The following is a 12456-nucleotide window of genomic DNA, read 5'->3' as shown; positions in this document are numbered from 1 at the left end:
TAAGTGGCCCACCTGGTACATGTGTGTGCTGGGCAATTTCGAGGAGGAAATTAGACAGGCCCGTGCTGCCTGTCTAACTACTCTCATCCTTTTTAAGTGAAGATGGCCCATATCTATACAGAACAACATTTTGGCACTGCCTTAAGGAAGCTTGGGCTCGGGGAATATTCTGTGAGATTGTTGTTATTGACAAAAATGTGACTATAGCCAAGATTAATACAACTGTAAAACATGCTTTTAAAAATGAAAATAATGGAATTTAGAGAACGCAGATGAGTCCAGTGGGTATGCAGCGACAGAGTCCCTAACTGTGGCAGAAGTCTAGTGGAGATATCTGAGGAGGAGCTCCTCAGATGCTGGCAAGAGAAGCACAGGAGAGGCTCTGCTGCCAGGCAAGGCACACTTCTGCTCCTTCTCCCTGGTCTTTCATTTCACATCTATTTGTAGATTTCGTTGTGCAAGAACCTCCTCTCACTATGAATGTCTAGTGGTAAGATCCCATTCACATCTCACAAAACCCCACATGCTGTGGAAGGTTTGAGTTCTCTACCTTGATGCAAAGTCAGTCTCCTGGTATTTGAGATATGAAGACTGTACTAGACATCAGCGAAGCAGAGACAACCATACCTCTTCAGAACTTAAGTTTTCTCCTTTGGGGCCGATCCAGTCCTCTGGAAGCAAGCTGCCAGTAACTCGGTGTGTGAGTAGCAGGCAGACAGGGCTAGGCAGGTGTTATGGGTCCCGTCTTAGTCTCTGTCTTCCTTTCTCCTTTACATCCATGCCTCCCTTATCTAGGCCACAAACTTAAAAATGAGCAGAAATAAGTGAATCAAATAAGCCAAGTTCTTTCATGCTGGCAAATAGACAAAGTAAACATTTAGAGTTTTGTCTCCTTAGAAGCAAAAGTGGTAGCTCATAGCAAGAGCCTGCTATCAAAGCAGGGCTGTCACCATGTGCTGGAGAGGAGTATGTCATGTAAACTAATACCTGTGTTTACCCCCAGAACTTTTTGAGGGTCAGAAGGACCCCCAAGAATTATCTAAATGAGCTGTCATCTCCTAAGTGAAGCTTCCGGAGCCTTGCAGAGCACGTGCCCTTCCTTCCCCAGCTGCTCCCAAGGTTGTTACAGTGGTGGGGGTGGGGAGTGGTCAGAACTCGTTCCTATTCCTTGGTCAAGATGAAGCAAAGTGACCTTTGAAGTGACATGTGGTCCTTGGAAAAGCCATTCCCTCCGATTGTCACTCTGAGTGAGCCTTAAGAGCACGTGTCATTATCCAAGTGAGATATTGTTCGACTTTGTGATAACAAGACAGACATGGTTGTTGCTCTCTCAGCCCACTGTACCATCTCCTCTCTCAGCTCACCCTCCATTTTCCATATCCTGAATGCTCTTGAAAACTGACCTGCTGAATGTCTCTGACTGTTGATGCCCTCGCTCTAACCTGCTGGACCCCACGGCCAACAGGAAAGAGCAGATACATGGTGCTCAGGTATAAATACCGTGAGAGGCTAGAGCAGAGTGCAGACACTGAAGGCTCCATCAGGGCACGGGAGGAGGTCACCAAGGAGTCACATGAGAGCCACATGGAGAGAGGATGCAAACAGGTATCGTTTGTATAGAAGGAGGAAGATGCTGAGAGGGGACTTGCCACTCGTCAGTCACTCACCAGACCCTTGTTAAGCACATCATCTGCCCCACCAGTGGGACAGATCAATGAGTCAGACACACAATAGCAACAGCAGAAAGCCTTCACGCGTGGCACATTTATGTTCTACTGGGAGAAATCAGACAAAGAAAATAAGTTAAGTAGTAGGTTGGAATCTGGAGAAGAGAGAAATAGAGCAGAATGAAGAAGATTGCGCATGGGTAAGGCCGAGAGCAAAGCTGCAGCTTGAAATGGTTCTGGCCTTGCACAAAGAGCAGGAAGAGGTAAGAATCCACAGTGTCTTCACAGTGGCACACCCAGCACCAAAGCTCCCAAAGGCCACCCATCCCCTACCAGTGTGAAAGACGGCAGGTGTGAGATAGCGAATCTTCACTGGTGCTTGACTAGATGAACATCCCCTGGAGACACTACTCTGGGCATGCCTGTGAAGATGTTTCTAGAAGACTGACCCTGAGTGTGCACAACACCCTCCCAGGGGATAGGGTTCTATACTAAATAAAAAAGAACAAAGGAGAATCTGAGCTGAACGCCAGGGTTCATCTATATGGATACAATGTGACCAGCTCACCCCCAGACACTGTGTCCTCCCCATCGGGGTAGAGCTTACCCCCTTAAACACCTTAAACCAGAGCCAAAAGAAATCCTTCCTTACTTCTTCAGTTGCTTTCCTCAAGTATTTTATTATAACAACAACAACAACAATAACAAAGTAACTAAATAAAGTCTGTTTGTAGCTAGAAGAATTTCAGGTAGACCAAAGAGTAACTAACATTCATTTTTGAGTAACTTTTAATGTTGGAACTGACCATGAAAAAGCATTGTATTATTTTTAAATCGTTTGGCTGTTGATCATGCAGTGCCTTGAAATGCATGTATATCAATCTAGTTTTTTTGTTTGTTTGTTTTGTTTCGTTTTGTTTCTGAAGGAGTCTTGTTAAGTAGCCCAGGCTGGCCTCAAACTCTCGATTCTCCGAACTGGAGAACTGGAAGGTGGTGCTGCTCCCTTTCACACCAGCTAGGCTTCTTTGGTCATGTCTCATCTTCTTAGGATCTTTAATGACCCTTCATAGGAATCCAGTGCAATTCCTAGAGACTCAGAAACCAAGGCAACTTCTATGGGTCAGCAAACAACTGAAGATAAAAATATTTCTACCTGGCAACTTTCCTCTCCAAAGGGCTAGCCCAGTCCTGAATTCTCACTTGCCTGTGGGTTTTCACTAACCACTCTCCTCCAGGAAGTAACTTGGGCCTTGCTAAAGATATATCTAAAGGCTTCTATTTGTCCTGGCCAGTTCCTTCCTGTGGCCTGAAACCCATGATCGTGTGTTAGAGGAAGGGAGCCAGCTGCAAGTGCTGAGCACATTGATAAAGCATGTGTTCTCTGCTCCCCCCGCCCCCTTATGTTCTGAGGTCCCAGACACCTCCCAATCCCTCTACCCCTCCCAGCGCGACTCAGTGGTTTCTCTGTGCTGTGGAGGACAAGCATTTCAGATGAATTGCTTCCTGGGATGAGAACAGTTGCTGGGTTGTAATGGTTACTTACAGTTCTTCTTTGACATCTCAGAATCGTATCCCTTCTGACACTCGGACCAAAAATATACGCTGGTGTGCCTCCAGGCCACACTCTTTCCGTCTCCTGTAAACACAGGGCCTCTGTGTCATGTGCATAGCTATGGTGTCTTCTGTACCGTGCTTGACTCTCAGAACTGAGGAAGGAGTAGGGTGGAGACTTGGGGCATGCCAGAGGCCTGGCCAGGCCATTCCCTAGGCAGTAGGCTACTGGGAAAGAAAAATCTTTGCACCCTTCACACTTAGGATCAAATTCTACCTCTGCTCTTCCCTGTGTAGGCTTGGGTGAATCGCCTGCCTTCCTACCTATCTTAGTATTTAGTAAGATTTTACAATCCCTGCCTTGTTATAAGCACGAGAAAACCCAGGTGGGATAACTGGTATATAATAAATGCTCCAAGAGATATAAACCTAAGAGATGGAAATAATTCACAAGGAACCCAAAAAAGTAGATGCCCTTGTTAACAGTCCCATTATCCCAGGGTAGGAAATTCTATATACAGTCAGAGGTGTGAACATGGGAATGTCTGCAGCCAACCTAGGTTCTTTGACCTTGACTGAGGATTTTCCAGGCCAGTAACCATGGATACATTCCTGACTAACTTCTGATTATGCTTTATAGAAGGTTTAGTGTATCTCTGCAGCCTTTCAAGGCTGGTTATCACACCAATGTCTTTCCTCTTTTGATAAGATAAGGAGGGAGCCAAAGTAAAGAAATAAAATCTCATATTAATCCCTTGGTCTCAAAGCTTTCATAACTCAGTTTTGTAAAAGGTACTTATAGTGCTTCCTACCCTGTATTTCTGCCGCAGGAGATGGGGTATAGCTTGGTTCATCGGGTGCTTACCTTGAATATACAAAGTCTCGGGTTCAGTTTCCAGCACTGCATAAAACCGGCTGTGGTACATCTCTAATCCTGGCACTCAGGAGATGAAGGCAGGATGAGCAGAGCTGCAGGACCATCCTGGGCTCTATAGGGAATTTGAGGCCAGCCTGGGAAATAGACCTTGTCTTGCGGAGGAGGGATGAGATCTCTTGTTTAATAACGAGTTGGGGCCTCACTGTCCTTATCTCTCGCTCAGGTTTGTCCTGAATGAGCTGGTACAGACAGAGAAGGACTACGTCAAGGACCTGGGGATTGTGGTGGAGGTGAGCAGTGGCAGGGTGGCTCTATCCGTGCTCACTTGATCAGGAGCAAACGGGGACCCTACCTGGGACCGAGCGCTTTAACCTGGCGACTGTGCATATTCGACTCTCTGGTAATTTGCAGAAATGAAACTAAAATTGGTACAATTCAGGCAGAACACGGAGACATACTTTGTTTTCCTCTTGAAGTATTTTAATGTATTTAGAGGGAGGGGGCCCTGGTTGGGTGGGAGAAGCTCCCACAGTGCTGTCTGCAGATCTACACAGAGCGTGAGCTGACATGGGTGCTAACGGACGCTGTCTGTGAAACCTACCACTAATGTCACCTCTGTCGTGCAGGGCTTCATGAAGAGAATAGAAGAGAAGGGGGTCCCTGAGGACATGCGAGGGAAGGAAAAGATCGTGTTTGGAAATATCCACCAGATTTACGACTGGCATAAAGAGTGAGTCCTGAGCTGCCCCGAGAGTGGGGCATCTGACCCTTGCATCTGACCCAAGCGGGGCTTTTGAGGGGAGGCCCCGTCATTTATCTTGTCACTGAGAGAGGATGTCTCCAAGTAGTGTGACTTCCTTCCCCTCTCTCCTCTTAGTTTTTTCCTGGCTGAACTGGAAAAATGTATCCAAGAGCAAGACAGATTGGCCCAGCTCTTCATTAAACACGTGAGTGTCACCCCAGCTGTCCCCATCTCCCTGGGTGCCAACACACTCATTTTAAAGTCCTCCTGTCTTCAGCTCTTCTCGAGTTTGCCCTCTCTGAACACTCTGGTTTTGTTTTTTAGCACATTTGACCATTTGTCCGCCCTGTTCTTTCCTTTATACGGCTCATTCCTTGTCTTTAACTGCCCTTGACTCTGTGGGGTTGGGGGTGGGGGTGGGGATGGGGGTGGGGGTGGGGGCGGGGGAGGTGAGCCGGAAGCCAAGGTGTGTGATTGTCACATTTTCTCCCGTACCAGGAGCGGAAGCTGCACATCTACGTGTGGTACTGCCAGAACAAGCCGCGTTCCGAGTACATCGTGGCTGAGTACGATGCCTATTTTGAGGTGAGCGGCTCCCTAGGCTCCCAGGCTAAGACAGCTGCAATGAGACACACCCGGGTTCTCCACCCGCAGGTGTCCCTGCCAGTGGTCTTCATGGCGGGAAACCAGCCTCCGCAGAGCTGGTAGCTTCTTAATTCCATCCGCATGTGCGCCTTTGCTTGAGGAGGAGCTGAGGTGGCTCTGTCTACCCACTGTTGAGAAGTCTTCATTTATGGGAAGACTGTCCCAGACTGTCGGTGGAAGCTCTTGATCTCATGTGACCACTGAGCACTGACTGTCCAACACTCTTCCCCCACCTTCCCCTAGGAACATTACTAAGTCCTTGCCCCTGGTTAAAGGGTTTACAGCCACTTCACAGTTGGCCGTGTTCTCAGCCTCTAGCTGGTCTCTCACGCCTTTGAACTGATCCATCCACAGCACCCCACACCTTGGGATCCTTTCTTTCTAATATAATTCCCGTGTCTAGCACCTCCAAGTGTGTAGATGCCCCAGCCTGGCTTCTTCCAAGGGCAAAGAGGCAACACTACCCCTCCCCCGACCACCTTAGCGAGAGCCCTGAGTGTTTAGAGAACAGAGTTCAGGATCCAGCCTTGTAGGCCTGTTGTGTCTGAGGGGAAGTCATCTCCTAATTCTTTCCTGGAGTCGTAGAGAGAGCACAGTACCTGTTTCAGCTTTTCTCCCAGGACTAAGGTGGGGGACAGTGGTGGGACAGTGCCAAGGAGCCAAGCAAGGTCTTTGGGGCTGGGTGACACCTTGCTCAGAACATGAACCGTGGGGTAGGCAGTTGTAGTGTGAAGATTCGGAAGTTTTCTGGAGAGCTTGAAGGCTGGCCGCTCACCCCTTTTCCCTTTTGTTTCAGGAGGTTAAACAAGAGATCAATCAAAGGCTGACCCTTAGTGACTTCCTGATCAAGCCCATTCAGAGAATAACAAAGTACCAGCTGCTACTCAAGGTGAGAAGCTGGGAGCTGGGGTCCAGGCTGGAGAAGGGTCTCCTCAAAGGCTGGAGCCACGGGCATAGGACTGGAATCACCTCCATTACACTGTCCTTCAGGACTGGAAAGTGGCCAGCCCTCAGCTTTGGGCCTGAATAGCTTGCATGGCCCTTGTTTCTGCCCAAAGTGGCTTGTTTTCATATTTTTTTGCTTTGTCTTGTTTTGTTTTCCTTTGATTTATCTTACGCCCACGCCCGTCTCACTCTCTCTTTCATCCTTCATTTGGGGAACTGAGCCCAGGGCCTACCTCTGTGCTTGTGTGCTTCTCACCCTTCCTAATGCTGCAGCCCTTTAATACAGTTCCAGATGCCATGGTGAACCCCAACCATAGGACCATTTCCTTGTTACTCCATGACTATAATTTTGCTACTACTGTGAATCATAATATCTGATATGCAGGATATCTGACATGAGACACACACCCACCCCAGGTTGAGAACCGGGGCTCTATGCTGCATCTCCACTCTGAGCTTCTTCTCTCATTTTGTTATAGCCACTGACACAAGGCCCTTGAAAACCAAAGCAAAAGCCAGGCATGGTGACACTCATCAAGGTCATGAGTATGTAACCAGCCTGGGCTATGATAGGCTATGAAATCCTATGTCAAACCAACAAAAAAGCCCTAGGGGCTAGCAAGACTATAAGACCAGGATGGCATCTAAGGGAATGGGCAGAGCCTGGAGACCTTACATAGTCCCTAAGGGCCAACCATGCTCTAAACAACTTAACTTGATTTTTTTCCTCCTTTCTCCTGTCTGTCTTGTCATGGTCCCACTGTCCTTCCCTTCCTCCCCTTCCCCACAGTTTATTTGTAATATTCCATCTTTATGTCTAACATGACTCATTATTCACTTCTCAGCCACGACAAACCATTGCCGCCCCGGCTCGGAAGGGCAGTCATCGGGGTGTTGTTGGGTTTTTATGATAAGTTTTTCTTTTATGGCTCTCTGACTATTTTACTCTCTGATTCACCCCTCTCGCACCCTTCCTCGATAGGACTTCCTGCGATACAGCGAGAAGGCTGGTTTGGAGTGTTCCGATATTGAGGTAGGTTTCTTCTTGTAATGCTTGCTCTTCTTAGGGACCATATCGAGTGGCTTGTCCCCAAAGGAGGTCCAGGGTCCAAGCCACTCCCCTCTTAGTCAGCAGCATGAGGAATGGCAAGTGCTGCTGAGCACGGAGTGTTTCTAGAATTCAAGAATTCCCCTCTGTCCTGGGCCAGCCCAGAGCCTAGCCCACTGGTGTTTGGGGCTCTTACTGGGTATGAATGATATTTGACACTTGGTTAAATTGCTGAGATCCAATATGCAACTTTGTCCCTGGCTCCAGGTGCCATTTGACCCAAACACATAAATTATCCCATTTCCATTCCCTGACATACCCTGAGGATTTACCCCCTAAGTGAGTTCTTTGTGCCACCATAGGGATTATTTTAAGCCAAAGAGGGTTGCAGCCATTTCTGGCAGGTTATTTTAGGTCAAACCCTCCCGTGTTTCAACAGCCAGGCTAAGCTGTTGCTTGGGCGTTCGGAAAGCAACACAGAAGAGAAAGAAAATAGAAGGGGAGGGGATGATGAAAGCGGAAGGTAGAGAAAGGTTAGGTTGGGTAGCATTTCCCCATGTGTGTCACCGTTGATATGGAGCCCCCATGCTAATGCCAGGCTCCCTTATCTAAAAACCCCACACAGGCCTCTGAGAGTGGGCCGCAGGGACCGCACCCTTTCTGAGAACAAAGGGACTAGGGGAGATAAGTCCCTCTTTCCAGCCCTGAGTTTTGTGAGCTTCCTACTGAATGTTGGTTCCTGCATCCTGAATAACGTGTTCTTTCCCACAGAAAGCAGTGGAGTTAATGTGCCTTGTCCCCAAGCGCTGTAATGACATGATGAATCTGGGACGCCTGCAGGGCTTCGAGGTGAGCCCTTATGGGTACCCCTCCAGGTCATAGATCTGGAAGCCGGGGAGCTATTGCTGAAGTTCAGTGATAACGGAGAAAGAAAGGTTTGGGCCAAACTGGGATCAGACTTCCAGGGGGATTGGGAAGAGATGAAGTTCCTTATGACTGAGCCAATGGTCTCTCCCCTTCCTCCTGACTGAGAAACATGTGCATCCCAGGTCCAGCAGGCTGTGTGGTGAGCCAGGAACCCAAGTGGGCAAACGGACTGTTCTGGGGGCAGGTCTTTTATAGAGGTCTGTATAATGATTGGATCTCATGTCAGTGAAGGGGTAAAGCTCTAATACTTCACACATTTCTGTCCCGGGACAAGGAAACCAAGTCTTAAGAGAAACAGCTAGATGTCCAGAGGACACACTGGTTTGGAAGAGCGGCCATTGCAGAACACTACACATCGGATAACTTAAATGACAGAAATTCCTGCTCACCAGCCTGAGGCCTGAGCAGCTTGAGGGACAATCTGCTCCCAGTCTCCTTCCTTAGTTTGTTGGTGGCATCTTCATGTCCCCAGGGCATCTCTGGATCACAATCCTCCCTCCCAGCAATCCCAAAGTCTAAGCTCTCATTATTCTTTCTTTGGAGAAAGGAGGTTCCTGGAAGTTGAGATCCTTAGGGAAGAGGTGCTAGCCTAGCCCAGCTCTGTCAAGTCAAAGCGCAGAAGGAAGGCTGGCTGAAGTGTCACGGAGGATGGGAGATGCTACAGCGCAGCTTGGGTTGTCTTCTCCCTTCTAGTCCATCCTGCCTGCCCCTGCCGGGGTCCCATGCTTTTCCATGATAGGAGCCAGGTGGCGGGTTTTCATGGGTTCCCTGCTCTCTGGGTAGACCTGTCAGATATTAGCATAAGTTGAGTATTCATGGGTAGTTTCTTGTTAGTCTTCCTGGAGAGATTGTATGCTTTCCTCTCCTGGCTTTATACCAAGCCTAAGGCTATTGTAAGCAAGTCAAGTACCCTCCAAATGCCTCTCGCTGCCTCTTGCTCTTCGACCTTGACTTCCTGGTGTTTTTTGAATAGGAGTCTAGCTAGCTTTCTCTGAGTCCCTTCAGATAGTGCCTGCTGAGGGAAGGGAACCTCTCCCCACCCCCATTTATGCTGTCTGACCCACCTGAGACTGACTCTGAGTGTGTGTGTGTGTGTGTGTGTGTGTGTGTGTGTGTGTGTGTGTGTGTGTGATGTTTTTTCTTGTAAATCACGCACCATCATCTGTATTTTCATCATTTAGCCACAGAGAATCCGTTCTGCATTTCCTCAGCTGATTGGGAAGGACATTGAGCATCTGCCTCCTCCCTCTCTGGGCCCCTCATTCCCGTTGTCTCCCTCTCAGATCTTGTAGTTTTTTTGTTTGTTTTTTTTTTTTTCTCCTTTAGTCCTGGCTGCCCAAGCCCCTAAGTTCTTGTGTAATGTTAGCAGAGTGTGTAGAGCTTTTCTGGCTAGCTGGTCATTGGCTTAATATTAACTTTGGACCAGGGTAGAGATAAGCCTGTTCTCCCGCTGACCTTGGCAGTCAGGAGCCATGGTCCAAGCAAAGGGCGGGTGTTTCTCAGTAACATGAAGGAAAATGAGCCCTGTGCCAGGGAGGCTTGGGCATGTGGTATCACGTGCAGGGCATGACTGACATTTGCACCAAAGGGCAGAAGTCGCCCTAAGGAGCATACTCCATAGACCCTCTGACCTCACTCCCAGATGCCAGTCTTCGCATTGCAAAGCAATTCAATAAGTAAATAAATGATAAGTAGGAGTCTTCCTGATAGGGTCTGCGGAGATCTGCTGGATGGGCACATTCCCTTAAAAATTTCTCTGGGAAGCTGATTAGAAGCTGGTAAACCATATGTGCTTTCCCATCCCAGCGAGGTAGTATATAGCTTGATAGCTGGCATCATTTTAAGAAGGATCACGGGATTCAGAGAAATATGTCTGACCTTATAAAATAAGGGTAATGATATTGAGATATATATATTCTAACTTCATCTGTCAGTCTTGGCAAGAAACTAAAACTTCAGAGTATCCCTGTCTTAAATAACAGAAGGAGGTGAGAGGGACCCACTTCTTCAGGTTATTTGAGATCCTGTCTGTATCACTCTCCTTGGCCACAATGAGAGTGCCCCAGGCAGTTGTCCCATCCCACAAAGAAGCCAGGCAGACAAGATTCTCAGGGCTGCAAGGGAAGATAGACTACTTCCAGCTCTGAGCATCATGAGTCTTCTTTAATTAGAACAAAACAAAACAAAACAAAACAAAACAAAAAAAACAAGCAAAACAAAGCAACAACAGCAACAACAAAAACCATACAGGAGAGAGCACACAGCAAAGTGGCACACACCTTTAATCCCATCACTCAGGAGACAGAGGCAGATGAATCTCTGAGAGTTCAAGGCCAGCCTAATCTATCTAGCAAGTTTCAGGCCAGCCAAAGCTATATGTGGAAGTATATATGTGTTCTGTCATTCTGTTTTAGCTGATTTCCTCTGGCATTTTTTGGACATTGTTTATTGTTGATTCCATGATGTAAGCCCTTTCCTTTTAGCCATCCTATTTAGGGAAATGTCCATGGTCTATCCCTGGATGAATACTGGGTCCTAATTCAGTGATTATCAGGTCTATTGTCTACATCCCCCACAGGTAGGAAACATGTAGCCCACGAGGACTGAATCTATCTTTTCATACCCTTCCCTTGACCCTTGTCTCCACCAGGGCACCCTGACCGCCCAGGGCAAGCTACTGCAGCAGGACACATTCTATGTGATCGAGCTGGATGCCGGCATGCAGTCCCGGACCAAGGAGAGGCGTGTGTTTCTCTTTGAGCAGATTGTCATCTTCAGTGAACTGCTCCGAAAGGGGTCCCTCACCCCAGGCTACATGTTCAAAAGAAGCATCAAGGTGACAAGGGGTAGTGGGGGTGCAGAGGGGCAAGGAGGGACATCACAGGGGGCAGGGGGTGAAGCTAACTGCTGATCATGATAAGAAGCAGTGATGGCCCAGGGCCAGTCTCCAGCATAACACCCATCCGTGTCATTCACCCAAAGACAGAGCTTGAGACTTTCCTCTTAAATCCGGAGTAAATTTGGAAACCTTTCCTGAGATTAGAAATTTTGAAAGAGAAGCTGGAGAAATTTCTTAGCACTTAAGAGCACTGGCTGCTTTTCCAGAGGGCCTGGGTTCGATTCCTAGCACCTACATGGTGGCTCACAACCACCTGTAACTCCAAATCCAGGGCATCTGATGCTCTCTACTGATCTCCATGGGCACCAAGCGTGAATGTGGTGTACAGATAAAACACTTCTACATAAAAATAAAAGTGAAAAAACATGAAGTTTAATATAAAAAAAAATACCTTTGAAGGGTGGTTGTAGGCATGCCGGTTTATTTTAACTCTGTGAGTATAAAAAGAATAAACGTGTTTATTTCAGATGAATTACTTGGTCCTGGAAGACAATGTGGATGGTGACCCCTGCAAATTTGCACTCATGAACAGGGAGACTTCAGAAAGGGTCATTCTACAGGCTGCCAACTCAGACATCCAGCAGGCCTGGGTGCAGGACATCAACCAAGTCCTAGAAACACAGAGGGACTTCTTAAATGGTATGTGATAGGCCTGCTTCTAGCAGGGCCGTTTCAGGGGACCCTGCCCCTGGGCATCCTTGGGTCTAAGTTCATGCAGACTTACAAGGTCTCATCACATTCTGTCCGGTCTCTAACCTCATAGTTCGTAGGCTATTGTGTATGCATTTTTTTGTGATCCCATGACCAACCTGTAATAATTTGGGGAAAGTATAAGACAGGCACATCTTGTATTATAGGGGCCTGAGTTCCATGATTCTTGTTTTCTCAGCTTGTAGCTGATGACTGGAATGCTCTAGGATTAGATAGAAATAAATAGGAGTTTGGTAAAGCAGTTCAAATCCTTCCTCTTTCCCCAGCAGGTGAGAGCCTGTCTAAGCTACCCATCTAGCCTACCTCACCCCCTTTCAGATGAGAAACAATCGCTAAGCCCATACTCAGTAGTATCCAAACTTTCCACAACAAACTGGTGGTCACTCAGACAACGTGGACCCCACAAGTATCCTCCGTAAGAGGAGAAGTTGGGTTGCTGTCTTG

The 12456-nt window shown here is 47.7% G+C and overlaps 1 protein-coding gene across 38 annotated transcripts in view; it reads left to right on the top strand.

Annotated features, from left to right (window-relative positions):
• Positions 1-12456, top strand: part of Kalrn (kalirin, RhoGEF kinase) — a 604205-nt gene that overhangs the window by 533400 nt on the left and 58349 nt on the right. For all 38 annotated transcript variants that reach the window (XR_001781845.2, XR_001781844.2, XM_011245955.2 and 35 more), the window contains 9 exons: positions 4319-4385; positions 4722-4825; positions 4973-5042; positions 5336-5422; positions 6279-6371; positions 7410-7460; positions 8247-8324; positions 11053-11238; positions 11769-11940. Coding sequence is in view for 36 of the 38 variants with exons in the window: in XM_011245955.2 (XP_011244257.1) it covers positions 4319-4385; positions 4722-4825; positions 4973-5042; positions 5336-5422; positions 6279-6371; positions 7410-7460; positions 8247-8324; positions 11053-11238; positions 11769-11940 (908 nt within the window). In the remaining 2 variants the exon portion in view is untranslated. The remainder of the gene's footprint in view (positions 1-4318; positions 4386-4721; positions 4826-4972; positions 5043-5335; positions 5423-6278; positions 6372-7409; positions 7461-8246; positions 8325-11052; positions 11239-11768; positions 11941-12456) is intronic.

Source organism: Mus musculus, chromosome 16 (assembly GCF_000001635.26).
Source record: "Mus musculus strain C57BL/6J chromosome 16, GRCm38.p6 C57BL/6J".
NCBI lineage: Eukaryota > Metazoa > Chordata > Mammalia > Rodentia > Muridae > Mus > Mus musculus.
Note: the sequence above shows the minus strand (reverse complement) of the source record. Positions and strands in the feature narration are given on the sequence as shown.